Here is an 18,877-nt window from a genome sequence, read left to right as displayed (position 1 = left end):
GAGATTTAATAATTTAGTAATATTCAAAATTAACAATATTCACTTGTTCAAATTTGTTGTGTCAAATATTTCACTGAACCTTTTTCCCTGAGCTTTCGGCATCTAAACTGAATGGGAAATTGTTGCATTTCCATAAATCCACCAAAGTCCACTTCACTAATAAAAATTTTTTTAAGTTGATCTTCACTGCAGTTGTGGTGTAATGACTACTACATCTTGTTCAGAATTTTAGGAGTTTAAAGCTAGAACCTATCTTGATGGATTTAGTATTTTTCATATTTATGGTAATAAAAACAAATAATTTCATTGATTTTCTTTTTTTCAAAAAAATGTTTTATTAAAGTGTAAAAATGAAATAAAATTTTATTACAATAAAATTATGCTTATAGAATAAATAAATAAATAAATACAATGTATAAATTATTATTTAATTATTAAATTTATATACCATAATACGATTATCTTAGATTAAATATCGCATTAAATCCTTTCTTAGATTTTAATGTGGTTGTCATTATTACATCAATTTTATCTACGGTACTATGTTCAGGCCCTGGTTGTATATTATATCGTCGCAAAAGTGTAGATAAAACAGTCTTCATTTGTAACATACCATATTTTTGTCCTATACAATTTCTTAAACCTGCTGAAAATGGCATATATGAATATGGATGTCTTGTTCGACAATTTTCTGGAAGAAAATTATCCGGGTTAAATTTACCAGGATCTTTCCAGTGATCTGGATCACGATGTATTTCATATATAAATATACCTATATCAGTACCTGAAACAACAAGAATGAAACATTACTTGGTTTGTTTTTATTAATATGAACACAGTGGTTTTTACCAAATTGTAATACCTTTTTTTTACACCTTTGTACATCTTTAACTAAGAGCTTTCAAAGCTGAAAATTTGAATACTTAACAAAAATATTAATTAGTTATGAATCAAATTAAAATGTAAATAAATAAAAGAAAAAAATATTTTGTCTAGAAATAGAAAATGTGCTCTATAACTAAATTTTAATGTAGCTGTTGAAGTTTCAAGGCCAGAAGAGATATGTAGATTTGATGCATATTTCACCTGCTAATGAATTATAAAATGTGAAACTTACAAAAATCTAAATAATTGAAACCTTTAAGAGCTATATATTTATTTTATGAACAATTGGAAAAAAAACATTTCCCCAAAAGAATTGATATCCTTTTGATTTTCAACATAGAGAAAGTGGAAAAACAGATTGCAAAAGAAATAATGAAGTAAATGAATATTTAATACGTTTTAATTTTGAATATGGATGAAAGTTCATCCATATACTCCAGCGAGTTCATTCTATTATTTTTATGTTCCTAAATATATATATCCTAAATACAATTATTTGAAGAGAAAAGTTCAAATGCATAAATTCCAACAGTAATAGAAAGGTAGGAATTAATAAAAGTATTTATTGATTTAAATATCCATACATAGGCATGGATCATGTTAGAAGTTTAATAACGTTTTACTGGATAAATCGATTTTGTTAAAATTTGGTTCAGAGATTCATGTATATGGGGTAATTTTCTGGTATAATTTTGGAAGCAGAAGAAGAATTATAGCAAAAAAATAGTTCAATTTGATTTTTATAAGTAGGAGTAAATTTTAAAGGTTCATAGAATTACTTGTATATTATTTTCACTTTGTTGGGATCATAACTCTGGAGATATGCTGCAAGAAGGAAAGTACAGTAATCAGTCAATAAATGTGGATTAGGTTTTTTCTGCTTCTCTTGACATTTCATGACCCAAAAAATTAAAAAAAAAAAAAAAATGTTGGGGATAATGTATATATGTAAGCGTGTTAACATTTTTGAAGCTCAATAACTTTTAACTGGATAAACTGATTTTGATGAAATTTGGTACAGAGATTAGTATATATGGGATAATTTGTTGATACAATTTTGGGGACAATATCTGCAGGGGAATAAATACTTTTTTAGGGTCAATTGTATCAAAATTTTGCAAACATAACCCCACTTTATATTAAGCTCAGTAGTGCGTGCTTATCTTACTGTTCTTTAAAAAAATTTGCCCCAAAATTCCTCCTTCCCCAAAATATAAAAAAAGCTATCTTTTTATTTACATTTTTTTAACAACTTCCTAGACATAGTAGTAGTAGTGCAAGTGACCCAAAAAAATACTTTGAGGACAATATTTGAGGCAGGGCAGTCTATAAAATTTTTAAAATATTGATTTCCTGAAATTTAAAATGTTTCTTGATTTGTTTAAACTTTTCATATTATTAAAACTTTAATTAATAAACTTTTAGTAATAATATTACAATAAAATTTCATTGTAATTCACCCCTACCCATAAAAAAGAGATCTTAGGTAACGTAATATTATACAATTAGAAGTTATACTGTTGTGTCAAAGTTATAATTGTAACTATGTTTTGATTTATATAATTTGCTGCACAGGGGAATGATAAGCCTAATTTTTTTGTCAATTATCATTTTACTTGATATCTTCAGACTGGATTAATTTATATTTATGAAATTTTGAATGATGATTTCTGAATGTCATTGATGTTATTCAGTTGTGGTAGCAATTGCTCAAGGTAGTGGGGAGATAAAGTAACCATCTGTCTCGTATCAAAGAATTTTACTCAAAGAGTAGAATTATTTTTTTATTTATAATTTTGTACTACCTACTTATCTTATTTACTAATTGATTAATTTACTTACTAGCTTACTTACCTTAATGTTCCATTTAACCATCCTTCTATGAAGTAGTCTATCAAAAGCAAAGACATCAGTAGCCAAAGTTGTGTAATTTTCCTGGCTTTAACAGGAAAATCTCTTTCATGGCTTTTACAAATAAATAACAAGATGCGTAAAATTTTATGGTATTATTTATTGCAAATTAAAATTATTTTTTCTAATATGTTTCAATCTTTTATTAACTTCAGCTCAAGAGAGCCAGTATTTTTTTAAAGCGCAACTTTATAATAGTAAACATTAATATTTTATATGATAAGTGTAAAACTGGCAGAATGAATGTATATAATCTATACAAAGTAAGATGAAATACTCAGCATATTTAAACATTGCATTTTTGTAAACTCCAAACGAAACATCCATTATGAACTGAGCAAAAAAAATATTATGATAGTATGGAGAAGTGAGTTAAAGAGACTTTTTTAATAAAATCAATTATACTAAGTCATAATTAATTAAATTTTTTAAATTACTTTATTTGATCATTCATTCATAATGTACCCTACTGAATACTTGTTAATGGAGTTAATGGTCATTCTCGTGCAATTCAATGTATTTTTAAAACTTAGTTTTCTTGTTGATTGATGTTTACTGTGTATAAATTTATTTCAGTCACATATTTTATTTATAATAGAAAGAAAGATTCATGAAAATCTTAACATTTTTATTCATAAAAGGTTGTATTGCCTTATAATCCCTATTAAAGAATATACTGTTAGATTTCATTATCAAATTTCTCATTCTATAGAAAAATACCATAGAAAGTATAATTCCTCCTTAAAATATTATAGAAAGTAAAAATACTGCTTGTTCTAATGCAGATAATTGTATCAAATTTAACCCTATGGTAATTAGTATGCAAAAGCATACTGTATAACAGTAAACTGTTATACAGTATGCTTTTGCATTAATGGTTTGATGTAATGATAATTATGAGACAGCTAGCAAGTAACGTTGAGTGTTTCATTTACATTTCATTCTTAAATGGAAATATTATGTAAATGCTACATATATGATCAAAATATGAATCAATAAGTTGGAGGCAACAGGATTTTTACTAATAGAAAAGTCATCAGGAGGATGGTTTTTAAATTATAGAATTTTTATTTTATTTTTATTATTTTTTTATTTTTATTTATATATTTTTTGTTCAAATATGAGTCAGGTTTGATTTGTAAGAAGTATTTGTCTGTAAGTAGTTAATGTAAAATATTCTCACTCAAAGAAACTTACATGTTCCTAAGCTAACATGCTTACTTGCTATACACCTGTAAATTACATAAGTTGAGTTACAACTTGTGCAATTATTTTAATAACAATAATTAATCAATTATAAGTTAGTTCAGTTATTATTTGAATATGTATATTTAGTTTATAAAAAGTCAATGCCAGTCCATTTCATTTTTTAAATTCTTAAATAAAACTTAGATTTTATTGTTATTATTATTTTAATTTAAATATTCTATGATAAAAAAAAGTAAAATTTACCTTTAGGAACTACAAAATCGCCCACTTTTACGTCCTCTTCTAATTGTCTACCAATAGCTGGTAATGCTGGAAATAATCTCATAGTCTCTTTTATAGCCCGTTCTAAATATTCTAATTTATTAAGATCATATAGGCCTGGTTCTGTATACTTATCATTACCAAATATATAATCTAGCTCTTCATGAACCTGTTCAAAAAAGAACAATGAAAAATTAAAACGTTTTTAATAATTTAGTCATTAATCCGAACTAAATATTTTACTAGATATAGAAGAATTTTATTTAATGGGCAAAGGCTAATACTAATTACGTATTAGCCTTTGCCCATAAAGAATCTTATTGTATAAGATTCTTTTCTCTAAAGAAAAAATTGATTAGAAAATTACTAAATGATTTATTAAGATGTGCGCTGATTGATTAGAAGGCTCTTCAAGAAAGTATATTTTCAAAGAAAAGGTAGAATGATAGAATAGTTGCTAGGACATTATAACATGAAACTATAGATGCATGACAGGGGAGGTAAAACAATAAACTTGTTAGTAAGTTTATCTGTCACATAACTCCATTAATTATTTTAGAGATAACTTAAAAAGTAGATGGTCATAGAGGATTTTTTAACACATTTGTTTCCATGAAAAATCACTGGTTAGGAAAAATAAGAATTATTTATAATATTTCATGTAGGCTGAGAGGGTACATACTGTGTTATTTTTTATTTGACCACTAGAAGAGGATTTGCAGAGAAAATAATGCTTGTATCAGCGTGCGAGAGAATCTTCGGAAATATAGGTAATATTTAGTATTAGGAAAACAAGAAAGAATTTTACATCTTTTTGTACATCAAATGATGAAATGTAGTCAGGAGGTATATAATAAACTGATGCTTTTTTGTAGAATTCTCCAGGTTTATAGATAGTTAGGGTAGTTAATTAGAAAAAGGTTCTGGTGTTAACTTTAATGATCGGGAAGTAATGGATTTTTTTTTATTTTTGTTGTTGCAGATATACGAGGTTTATAAATAAACTAATGAGTATGGTTCAGAAAAAAATTTTATTTACAGTCCAATTATACATCGACTCTAACACCTTTGAAATAGTTCCCTTGGGAAGCCACGCAATGCTTCAAATGGTTTCCCCATTCTTCACAGCAGTGTTGGAACTCAGAAACTGGAATATCATTCAGATGTTCAGTTACATTTTTTTAATGTTTTCTACTGTTCGAAAATGGTGTCCTTTGGTGTTTTTTTTAAGTCGCAGGGACTCAAGTCAGGTGAATAAGGTGGTTGAGTTACTACAGTAATGTTTTTCTTTGCCAAAAAATTATTAATTGTGAGTGCAGTGTGACAAGGTTCATTGTCGGGATGCAGCATCCAGTTTGGTGGCTGTTCTCATGCAGGCAACTTTTTTCCGCAGTCTTTCAAGAATTTCTCAGTAAACATATTGATTTACAGTCTGTCCTGTAGGCAAAAACTCCTTATGGACAATGCCATTACTGTCAAAGAAACAAATTAGCATGGTTTTGATTTTTGATTTGCTCAGTTTTGCTTTTTTAGGATGTGGGGAGTTTGAAGTGTGCCACTCCTTGCTGTGGCATTTTGTTTCTGGGTCGTACTCAATTATACAAGATTCATCTTCAGTAATAACATTAGTTTTAGAAAATCAGGATTAGTTCAATTCATCCAAAAAGATCACGGCACACTCCCACATTGTTGTTTTTCTGTTCAACATTGAGGTTTTTTGGGACCAATTTTGCACAAACTTTTTTCATGTCCAATTCATTTGTAAAAATTTGATGGACAGTGGTATGGTTCAAATTCAATTGTTCTGCAATTATGCTGACAGTTAATCACTGGTCTTACCATATCAAGTCAAGATTATCAAGCCATATCATATCAAGATTTGTTCAACATTGTCATCACTTTTTGACATTAATGGTCTTCCAGAGCGTGGATCGTTCGCAACTGATTCCTGGCCATTTGAACACACGTTTTAAACCACGTTGAAAATTGGGCTCATGACAGAGCATCATCTCCATACGCCATTTTCAGTAGCGTTCTCACAGAGTTTAACACAAAACTTGATTGCACAATATTGTATATAATTAATATCACTCATTTTTGTAACGCACAACAAAAACCTGTTTCACAAAAAGTTTGTTTACTCTCATGTGGTAACAATAGACTAAAAATATTAATACTGAATATAAATCAGCTGTTCATATAATTGTATGTTTACTTTGGCTGCCAAAAAAACTAGTCTCATTACTTTATTTACAGAATTTGTAAGTTGGTAATCTTATTAATATTTTCATTGATCCATTTCTGTTCTTCTTGGCTTAAAGGAATGTTCTTAATGGCTTAAGGGAATGTTTGGTAAGGGTTATTTCTATTTTATTTTATTTTTAGTCTACATGTAATGTATGAACAACATAAATATTGCTTGGAAAAAATATTACCTGCAGTATATATGATGGATAAACCTGGTTTTTTTGTACCATTGATTATATTATAATTGTATTATCATTAATCAATTAATTTGTTATTGATAAATAAATCTAGGTAGTGCTTTCTGCAACTTATTTTTGTTACATTAATTAAAATTAAAAAAAAAATCATATCTATGAAGTTGTTAAAATTCAACACTAATGATGCCTTTATTTTTTTTATGGAGGTTACACCATAATCAAAGCCATAATTTCAAAATAAACATAAAAAATTAAAATGTAAAAGAAAATAGTGTTTCTTTTTATTTAGATGATTTAAAATTGAGCATATTGATCCACAGAAATTATTATTTTTATCACTATAAATGACAAAAGCAGTCTTAATTAAAATAAAATTTCTTAACTGTTTATATTTAAATTATTAAAATAATACATACCAATTCTTGTACATCTGGATGCATGGCGATTAATAAAAGTGCAAAACTCAATTCAGTAGCTGTAGTTTCTTGGCCACCAATTATAATAGTCATTGTTTCATCTCGCAATTCATTATCAGTCATTCCATTACCTAACATCAAATCTAAGAATGCCAATTTACCACCATCTTCTGTAAACGATAAAGAAAGTTTTACTTAATTACAATCTTTAAAATATCTTTTAATGAAAGGCTTACAATTTATTGTTAAGAAGAATCCTGAATAAATTATCCTGAACATAAGCAGTACCTTGGTCGATTGTCTTCTTTGTCTACTTCTTTCCTGATGAAAGATAGTATATATTGTTAAGACCTCAAACATAATAAGATGTAAATTTTGTTTCTACATAATTGTAGATCTCTATTGAGATTATCTATTGGATAAGTTTTTCACAGTTGTTCCAGTGTTTTTCAGTTGTCAGTTTTTGTCTAGTACAAAGAAAGAAAATTCAGTCATAAAAAAAGAGAAAAAAAACCATCTCTCATATAAGATTTTGAAAATTTTATTTACTTGAAGTTTTCTTCGTAAAATCTTATTTTTTGATAAAATGCCTCCTATACAAGAAACATATAAAAAACTTATGCAAGAGAACTAGAAATCTGTTTAAACTTCCTGTAGTTCTTATGGAAAACAGAAATAAACAACAAAATTGCATACAGGCTAATAATACTTTAATTTAAAAAAAAATTAATTACACTGGTCAACATAAAATTTGGAACCGAACAGGGAGTTCTATATAATAATTTGTATGCTGAATCTGAATATCTATTTTGAAACAAACCATCATGTAACATTCTTAAGTTACAAAACACCTTAAATTTATTTATTCCATTATTCTTGGAACGAACAATACAAATAAGTTAGAATCTCTGTATGTTTGCTCACATCTGATTTATATTGCAATGCATGCTGTAGAACCGTATTTGATACATAACAGTTGAATGCTGTCATTTCATGCCAAGCCAGACATGTATAGAAAAGTCAGAGAGTCAGATAATGAGCAATTCAACATGATGAAATTTTCTTCATGTTGTAGCTCTTGGTATGACTAGCTGTATTCTTTAATTGTGGTAGTGGTTTTATCATACATATATATATATTACAAAGATTGTTTCTAACAATCAACAAAATTGTTTATAAGTAATGCTATAGATGTAGTGAAAGATTTTTATGACAGAACAAATTTTGGTATTATTTTATTGAACATCAAGATTTGTTAAGTTGTGTGTGTGTGTGTATGTGTGTTTGTGTTTTATTGCACTCCATGGGAAACAATTTTATGAAGAATTTTGAGTAATTAAGTATTAACAAATTAAAACTTAATTATTTTTATAATTAAGTATTTTTGTAGTATTTCAGTTTACTTTCTTTCATTAAAACATTTTGAATTTTACAATAAATAAAAATCGGTTTTGTAAAAATTCTCCAAATATTTTTTGTTACTTTTGCGGAGAATTCGCCACCAAAAGTTAATAAAAACCACTATCAAATCTGCTGAAAACTGTTTACAGACATTATTTTGACTGTCCCTTGGGAGACCGAGATAAATCCTGGGGTCCACATATAGCATGTATCAAGTGCTACATTAAACTAACACAGTGGTTAAAAGGAAAAAAGAACATTTGCGTTTTGGCATACCTATGATTTGGTGACAGCTTACTAACAATTATGATGACTGCTATTTTTGCTTAACAAATAATAAAAGCAGTATTGCATACCCAAATGTTCGTTCAGCTATAAGATCAGTACTTCATGGTGTTGATTTACTGATTCCGATTGCTCCAACTTCTTGGAAAGAAATTTCTGATTTCCCAGAAGGCTCAACCAATGAATCCTCTAGTTCAATAGATATTAATTACATTCCAGAAGAATCAAATACCTAACCTCACCTCATCACACAAGCAGAACTGAGCGACCTAATTCGTGACTTGTATTTGTTGAAACAACATACAAAATTCCTAGTTCATGTCCTAAAGAATGGAATTTATTAAACAACAAAACTAAAATTTCAGTATATAGAAATCGAAACAAAAATTTACTGAAATACTTTAGAAGAGATAGTTTAATTTGTTCCTGCCATGATGTTAGGGAGATGTCTGAATTGGACATTGAATATGTTGTTCATGATTGGCATTTGTGCATAGATTCATCAGAAAGAAGCTTACGGGCACTATTATTGCATAGCTTGAATAAGTTTTCTTCTATACCGGTAGCACATGCTGCAGGAACGAAAGAAACATAGAGAAGTATGTCAAAAATTTTAAAAGCTACTAAGTATGATGAACATGGCAAATCATTGCTGATCTGAAAGTGATAGGGCTTCTTCTTGGTCTCCAGAGCGGCTTTACAAAATATATGTGTGTGGAATAGTTGGGCTACAGATAAACATTATGCAGTTAAAGACTGGCCAAAAAGAAATTAGTTTATCCCAGGAATGGAAAATATTGTCAATATTCCCCTTGTCAAAACAGATTGTATTATTTTACCACCTCTACACATAAAAGTAGGCCTGATGAATTTTGTATAAACATTAGATAAAGATGGAGGTGACTTTAAACATTTAAGTGAGGTTTTTTCACAATTAAGTGAAGCCAGATCAAAAGAGGAAATATTCATCGGGCCACAAATAAGAAAATTAATTCGTGAAAATATATTTGACAACAAACTGAATCCTCAAAAAGTGGCAGCATAGAAATCATTCAAAAATGTTGTTACTGATTTTCTTGAAAACAAAAAATCATGATCAGCTTATAAATGAACTCTTAGTGAACTACAAAAATTTAGGCTGCAGAATGTCATTGAAATTCATTTTTTACATTCTCATTTGGATTTTTTCCTTTAAACTTGTGTGACATCAGCGACGAACAAGGAGAAAGGTTCCACCAAGATATATTGCAGATGGGATGAATCTATAATGAGTGACTGCTGCTGAATGATAAAAAGAGAAGACTTCACTGAAGACAAATGGAAAATAAGAAAAAAGGAATTAAGATAAACATAAATGCCTGCAAAATAAAAGTAGGAATTTTAATTGTAATTATTATTATTTTTGTATTCTATTATTTAAGAAGTTTCTCAATAATTTAAAGGGTTATAACTAAAAATCTGAGGGTGATGAAAAAAATTGATTTCATTTTAAGATTCAGCATAAAAAATACATTTTAATTCATCTACTTTTATCTCAGTTCCAACTTATTTATTTCTTTTTCTGATGACCTGTGTTGTCTGTGTATATGTAAATTTCATATGTCTGTATGAAATTTTCTCAGTAAATCATTGTCTTTTATCCCAGATTTCTCAAAAACTACTAAAAATATAGTTGTGGGACCTATGTTTTTCTTCTATTTTTTAGGTCAGATTTCCTATAAAATCACTGAATTTATCCCTTAATTTGGGTCCCAAGAATACAATCTGGCTTAATTTTACCAAAGGTGCAGAAATCAGGACGAAATCTTAGCCTCGTTAACAAAGGATTTCTAGACCCATGTTTATATAAATATTCTTCTTTGTTTTCACTAGTAGAAAATGTCCTTATAGTTTGTTACATTGTTCATAAATCACCTTTTTCTTTTTCTTTTTTCTGTTTAGCCTTTGAAATCACTGTACGGTATTACTTCAGAGGATGAATGAGGATTATGTAATTGAATTGTAGTCTTGTACAGTCTTAGGCTGATGTGTGGTTAATTGAAACCCAACCACCAAAAAAATACCAGTATCTACAATCTAGTATTCAAATCTATATAAAAGTAATTGCCTTTACTAGGATTTGAACCTAGAAAAGAACTCTCAACTTCGAAATCAGTTGATTGGCGATGATGAGTTCACCACTAGGCAACCCGGTGTAAAATAAATTATACACTATACAGTAAATGTTTGTACAAATAATATAATTGTTGAGCTTTTTAAATATTAAACATTTAGTTTTAATCAAAAGGTTTTTCTACATAGAACTCTACTTCGATTTTAGATCTGATGTAGCATTATTGTCAGTGTCTATATTTGGTTCTATTACAATAAAAATAGCACATTAATCACTCTTGTGTTGATTTTAAATTCATATTATCATCTTAGAATCCATGATATCAACACTTTATTTCTAATTTCACAGGTAAGAGCTTACAGTAGGTCTAGATTTACACTGTGTTGTTGATGTCATTTCTAAGAAATCTCATCAATTAATAATTTTGTGAAAATTTGCTAATAATGTTGCCATAGTATAAGTTTAGAATTTATATATTGTCAAAATATTATCTAATCTTCATCCTGGAAAAATTGAAAATTATAAATAATTGAAACTGATTGTTCATACAATAAAATGTACTCCCATCATGCAATGTCAATTTTCCAGTAACATTTAAAAATTTAAATTTCCTGATCAGTTTTTAACAAAGGTTTTTCAATTTTACTTCTGACAATTTTAGACAATAAAATTATGAAGGAGAAACCATTACTTACCTAATTTTTTATAATACTCATCCTTGCTCATTTCCCATTCTTCATGTTTTTCTTTTATAACTTTTTCTGTGAACTGTAGAGTCGATTTAACTGCTTCATCATGAACTTTTTTTATATTACTTAGTGAAAATAATATTGGTATTTGTAACCATATTTGTACCATTCTTTGTTGCCAAACCTTAAACAAAAAAGTTTTTAAAATCTATTTCTTTAACATTATTACTAAGAGTAGATGACACAAGGGAGATATTAAAAGTAGATTAGCGAAAGAAAGATCCTCCAAGAAAAATAGACGTTTTACTAGTATTAAATTTAGATTTAGAATTTCTTAAAAATATTTTTTAAGTGTATCCTTTATGGTAGTAGAACATGGATGATAATTAATTTAGAAATGAAAAGAATAGATAGGTGGTTTCTGAAGTATGGGTTACAAGCGTACAAGAAAAATTAGATTGGTTGATCAGGAATAATTTCTCTATAACCCAGTAGGCTATTGTCATTAATACACCACTTTCCGGATATCAAATATTTTTAAATTGAATAGTTTTTTATTACTTCTATGTATATTATTTATTAGATTTTACAATTACACTTAATGAAAAAAACTTAATATTCTTTAAAAGAAGTAAAGTACTTCTTGATGCTTGTAATTTGTGAAACTGTCAAATAGCTGAAATGATATGTGAATATTCTAAATATCAGCAGAATAAATTTGTTTATATATTGGTAGCTCAATATTCTATATTGTTGTGTCATATTCATTCTTAAACCTAATTTCAGAGAAAATGAAGTGATTGTATTAACATATTTTAATTATGTACCTATGTAATAACATATCCTGAACTCATTGTGAAAAAAAATTAAATCTTGCTTAGCAAACTACATAGTTATAATTAAATTTATATAAAAATTAAACATTTTTATAAATGGGAATTAAAATTAAAATAAAATTTAAAATTATTATGTTCATAACAGTTGATTGTCAATAGTTAAAATAAGTCAACGTTAAAAGAAAACATCTTGTCAGTAAGATGTTTACAACTGTTATGTATTGATTACATTTATAAAAATTTATATGCACAACTATAAAATTCATAATTTATCAGTAATCCCTGATGATGGAGGAATAATCCGAAAGCGCTTGGATAGTTGATACTCACAATTGTTGGTAAGTGGATTCTCTATTTTTATATAAATTGTATAATACTAACAGTGCCAGATGTTAAGATAATTGGACCTTATAATTAAATGTTTATAAAGATTATAGTTTTTATATTCATCCCCACTAGTGTGATTAAGATTAAATTTACACGCAGAACATTCCAAATCAGGTTGCTCTGGATTGACAAATGTAAATTTCATAAATGTAGTCATCCATCAATCTTTATTACTGTTAGAAACAGCAGGTATCTGATGATGAATGTGTACAGTTTGGAAGTTGTTCTGGTTTCACTGAGGTTATAAAAAGATATCAGTCATTGAATTCACATCGTTTTTATATTTTCAGACATATGTGGTAATTGTAGAATAGTCTTCTGCAATTCTCTTTGCACATAATGGATTTTATTAACATGCTCTCTTTTGATTTTAACGTCTCTATTTTGACATATAATTAAATCAATACTCCGTTTGTTGTTAGGAGATGTATAATTAATAATATGCAGCAACCTTTTTTACCTCTAAAAATGTACAGTCTTTAAATACCATATTTGATCTCCTAGAAACAATCTTGAACATTCTTGGAGATGTCTGGTCTAAGGACATTATGGTTTTGAATATATCTCAAGATTAAGGAACAATTTTGATTTAGATTCTGTATTTGTAGTATTAGGAGCACAGTGATAAATAAAAAGGAAGGTATTCAATCATTTTTATAAAGTACCTTTGTAATTATTAACATGGCTGCAGTATTTTTTTTATGCATATAATTTTTGTGAGTTACAAGTCCCCATTGTCTGGTATTCACTTTTCCACAGGTGCATTATAAGGCACCTGCATCTTGTAAGCATTTTCCTCTTCTAATGCTAACTGTCAGTCACTGATAGAACTATTTGTAAATTTTATATTCAAATGGTGTGGTACCAATCACTCAGCAGCAATACAAATTTAATCCTTCTAATGTCGAAATTTAATCTTTAAAATTACTCATTGAGTAAATCCTGTCCTGTGGACTGGGATCCCTAGCTGTGAGCATTGGTTGTATTTCCAGGTTAAGGGAACAGCTATCAGTATGATGGTTTGCTGAGATTAAGGGGCAACCCGAATAAGCAGTAACAGGCAGCAAGGCCTGAATAAAGCTGCCTGAATAATTAGCAAGGTCTGAAGTGGTGTGGTGAGATACTGTCAAGAAAGAGGGACAGTGCACTTAAAAAATGCAACTAAGCCAAAAACAGTCTTGTGAAATGGTGAGTATCAACTACCAGTAAATAATTTGACTCATCCCTCATGTGTGGCGGCAGAATAACGGCTGTGGGCCATAAAATAGCTTCCAGCAGCTTAAAAATGGCTTTGAAACAAAGCGACCTCTTTGTAAGAACAGCTTATGGAAAGTTTGATTAGGAAACAACCACGGTTAGGGCGTTCCCCTGAGGCAATGTGTAGTACTTGGGTGCTATGAGAAATAGGTTACTAGGAAAAATGAAAGATGGGAAACAGCACAGGAAAGGTAAAGAGTTAAAGATTGGAATACAAATGTGGGACATTAACTGGGAAGATAGAGGAAGTAATAGACATAGTGATTACTTAAGGTTTGGATATCCTAGGTTGAGTGAGACAAAATGGCATGGAATGGGGAATAAAAAAAAAGCAGATACTATAAATTGGCGTGGAATGGAGGTAAAGAGTGTAAAAATGGAGTAGGAATTATCCTATAAAAGGAGTGGTATAACAGACTAAAGATGTGGAATATGCAAATGATAGAATAATTAAATTAAGCTTTCCTATCAGAGGAGAGGTTAGAGAATTTATCCAACTCTATGGTCCTCAACAGGGAAATAAAGAGAATGATCAAGAAAAATTTCTGGAGGTTGTAGAAGGTTTAATAAGAAAGAATAAGGTATGAGATACATGAGATATGAATGCACAGATTGGTAAGAAGAGGATAGGAATGGAGGAGTTAGTTGGTTCATATGGTTAGAGAAAAAGGAATGAGGAAGGAAATATGTTACATGACTGTCAAAGGAACGAACTTGTAGAAAAGACATGGTTCAGAAAGCAAATGTGAAAGTAAACAAGGTATGGTTGGGATGATCGTTGGGAAGTCATTAATTGACTAATTCCTGATAAAATAGGATGAAAGAGAGAATTAATGGATATAGAGGCTGCCCTGGGAGAAGCATTTGATGTTAAACACAGGTAGTGAAAGTGAGAGTAAGAGGGTTTGTGAGTAATTTTAAGAAAAATACAAAACATATTATTCTAAGGAGTGAGGTAGGAGAAATGGAGAAGGAATAGAAACAGTTTAAAGATACCATGTGGTAAAATGTGCTACAGAACATTACAAATTGCACAGGGAAAGATGGAGATGTTTTGTAAGATACAAAACAGAGAGGGAAAAGAAAAGGGTGTTTCTAGAATGAAAGGTGATGTGATAGCCTAAAGAAACAAAATGTGTCAAGAAGAAAAGAGGAATTGAAAAAGGATAATAAAGGAAGATAAGGAGAGGTGTTGGAGAGAGTTTGTAAATGATTTAGAAGAGAATGTTGGTAGTAGAAAGAAATAATTGTACGGCCTGGTGAAGAAGAGGCAAAATAAAAATGAGATAGCAGCGTTGATAAAAAACAAGGATGGAAAAGATATGGTGAAGAAGAATAATAATAAAGATAGATGGAGAGAGTATTATCATGATCTGGTGAATGTGTATTGGGGTAGCCCAATGGGGAATATAATGGAGAAGTTTAGTTTAAATTTCTCTCTTAAATACGTAACTATTAAAATTTTTTGATTCATATTTATAAATAGGATGAGGATTTTACTCTTGCAGATTTTACATTCTTATTCTACATATAATAACTGGATTTAAATCCATTAAGTCCAATTAATAAATATATTTCAATCTAGTACTGATGCAAAGACAAACTTATTATCAAGATTTATACTGATTATAAAATTGCATATAAATTTACCTTGAACACAGTTTCCAAATTTTTAACAAAATCACACCTCCATTTCCATGTTGAGCTTTTCTGATACACCCATTGCTGTTCTACAAATTGCATCTAATGTTACATAATGCTACATATGGATATACATCTGTACATTCACCAACTCTTGAATTGATCTGTGAAATTAGAATTAATTATTCTTAAATCCAGTTTAAAGGATTTTGAAAAAGTAAACCGATAATGAGCGTATTTAAAAAATGAATTGTATTCAGTACCAATTTGCTTAAGTTGAATTTTAAAACTTCAAAGTAAATAAATATGTTTTTCTGATCAGAAAATAATTATATATTATTTACATTATGTTAAGAACAGTGTAAATGTATTATTCCACTGATAACAAAGAACAGCTGCTTTAATATTTCACTGGAAGAGAATAGTGTGACAATGAAAAAACCAATGATCAGTTAAGCATTAAAAAGAATCATAAATGAGAAGAAAGTAAGTGTTTACAATCCATGTATTCATATATGGATATATCTATTCATATATAAAAATAATAATTACATAAAATAATTTTGAAGAAATTATGCAAAACTTATAAATAAAATTGAAACATACAATATAAAATAACAATTTTGAAGGTTATACGTTCTATTATTGTAATAAGTAAATGTCTGTTAAGAAAGCAGAAAGTTCAAGTTTATCTAATCAGTATTACTTTTTAGGAATGTGTATATATATATATTTTATTTTTTACAGAGGAAGGATCTTAATTTAATTTTAAATAAATTATGTGAAGGTTCTTTTGTAGGTTGAAGAATGATTTATTGAAAGTAGAAATTAAGATTAATTAAATCCTTTCTCATTGGCTCAAAGTATTGCACTGCATCACTAAAAGTAATTTTGTTATCTGGTTTGATAAAAGTTAATATTATTATATTTTGTAGGAGTGATATTTAAAAAAAAAAATTTGATACAATCATAAATGTAAGCGCAAGAAAATATTAAAATTTTTAATTTAGTAAAAGGTGGTTTATATGATTTTTTTTACTGGCATAAAAAATATGACTGCCCATTTTTCTTCTGATTTTTTTAAAGTAAATGTAATTATATTTAAGACAGAAATATGTATGGGATTAACAGTTATTTATGACTAGCTTAGGGATTGAGTTAGATGCGTCAAAACAAAACAAGTGGTTTAATATTGAACTAAACAAAATCAATTTTATCATTCTATGAAAATTTACCATCTAACAAGACATCTCAAACATTTTACACAACGGTTCAAAATGTAATTCCATTATGCATTCAAGTGTAAAATGAAGAAGTTTCTAAATTCAATTGTCTCATTTTCTATTTTTATTTTTATTTATTGTAACTTAGAAAGGAGTACTATTGTTGTATATAAAATTTGTTTATAATTAAAAAAATAATAAATGGTGGTGTGGTAAGTTAATGGGGGTGTAGCCTGTAGTTGCTGGAATGAATGATTAAATATAAAAAAAAAAATATAAACAAAATCAGAGGTACTGTAATTATGATATAACAATTAATATTATTTTAATTTTAAAATAGGACCTAAAGCTTTTATTAGTTGCAATAATAAAATTTTTCTTTATAGCATGATAAATTTCTTTTATAAATTATATTTTATAAATCATTATGTTTATATAAAAGGAACTTCACTCTTTTAAAAATCACATATTGCAAGTAGTTGCATTAAAAGCAATTAAGGGGAATGTCAGTACGGAAAGAATTCTAACATTTGATCTCCAGTTACTAATTATTTTCAAATAGATTGTAATGCTCAAAGATCGATCTTATCTAAAGTTAAATACTGCAAAACATCTTTATTAAAAAGATAATAAAATGTTTTTAATTGTTTATATACTGCATAGTAAACAAGAATGAAAATAATTTTTTCTTTACCCATAAATCTTTTAATGTAGACTCTTTTTATCATAAATTTACTTGTCCCTGACTGAGAAATACCTCACAAAAGAATTTTGGATTAATCAGAGAGGCCTCTTTGTTTACTTGTCATGTAATCTCACATTTTATTTCCAAAATTAAAATACCTTGTCTAGATCGTTCATGTAAATAACAATATGTAAAATAAAACCGGTAATGTAAATAAGGGGACTTCATAATAGGATGCTTTCTTGTTAAGCTATGAATCAATCATAACCAAAAATCTTTATTATTGTATTAGCCCAATAGTTAATTAAAACATACACAGGAGCAGACATTGATTCTGACTACAATTTAATAATGATGTAATGTATACTGAAGTTTTAAAAAAAGAAAAAAGTATGAGAAGGAAGAGATGGGAAATAGATAGAGAAAGATTAATTTTTGTAAACATCACATTTCAGCCACGGGCTTTTAATTCTTCTTCTTTTGTGTTTACATAATTCAGAGTCTACTTAGGTATTCTGGTATCATTAATTCTTTCTAAGTACACCCAGCCCATATCTTATAATTAATAGAATCCACATTTAACTTACTTTTTATAAATTAATTTTTACGTTCATTTGTTCAAGAAACTTCCTTCACTCTTAAAAACAGCATCTTCATGTCTATCTGATTCTTTCTTGTCACAGATATTGTTGTTCATTGCTATATAGGAGCATTGGGACAGTTATATGTTATATAATTTAATAATGGTGTCCATCTGGACTTTATTTCTTAAACAGCAAATTATAGTACCCACTTGTATGCGGAAAATGGATTATTTTATTTTTAATCCTATTAAATATTACAAGAAATATTGCACTGCATGTAATTAATTGAAATATGAGTATATAAGTTGCTCCAGAATGATTAAAATAAACAGGCACAGAATTTACTGCAACTGAAGATTTGAAAACAAATATAAAAAAAAATAATTAAAGCAGAGGTAAAGTAAAATTTAAGAGTAGTAAAAGACTTAGGATAATGAAAATGGACAAAAATGAAATTAATAACAAGAAATGTAGCAATGAAAACTGGTTGAAAGAGAGATCTATTGAAGTAACAAAATGATAGATTGTAGCATACATAAAGAGATTAAAAAAAAGAATTTGGAAAAATTAAACAAAGATGTGGATGGTAATCTTTGTTACAGAGAGAAATGTATGGTAAAAATACATAGAAGTATGTAGGAGAGTTTTTT

The 18,877-nt window shown here is 28.2% G+C and overlaps 1 protein-coding gene across 1 annotated transcript; it reads right to left on the bottom strand.

Annotated features, from left to right (window-relative positions):
- Positions 1-424: 424 nt before the first annotated feature.
- On the bottom strand, positions 425-18,340 carry LOC142330948 (cytochrome P450 4C1-like). Its single transcript, XM_075376412.1, is given in 8 exon segments — positions 425-784; positions 4,249-4,435; positions 7,127-7,296; positions 11,621-11,798; positions 15,745-15,777; positions 15,780-15,805; positions 15,808-15,853; positions 18,290-18,340. Coding segments are annotated over 8 exon segments (1,017 nt in total). The 3' UTR covers positions 425-458.
- Between the last annotated feature and the right edge of the window lie 537 nt (positions 18,341-18,877).

This window comes from Lycorma delicatula, chromosome 10 (genome assembly GCF_047948215.1).
Source record: "Lycorma delicatula isolate Av1 chromosome 10, ASM4794821v1, whole genome shotgun sequence".
Classification (NCBI taxonomy): Eukaryota; Metazoa; Arthropoda; class Insecta; order Hemiptera; family Fulgoridae; genus Lycorma; species Lycorma delicatula.
Note: the sequence above shows the minus strand (reverse complement) of the source record. Positions and strands in the feature narration are given on the sequence as shown.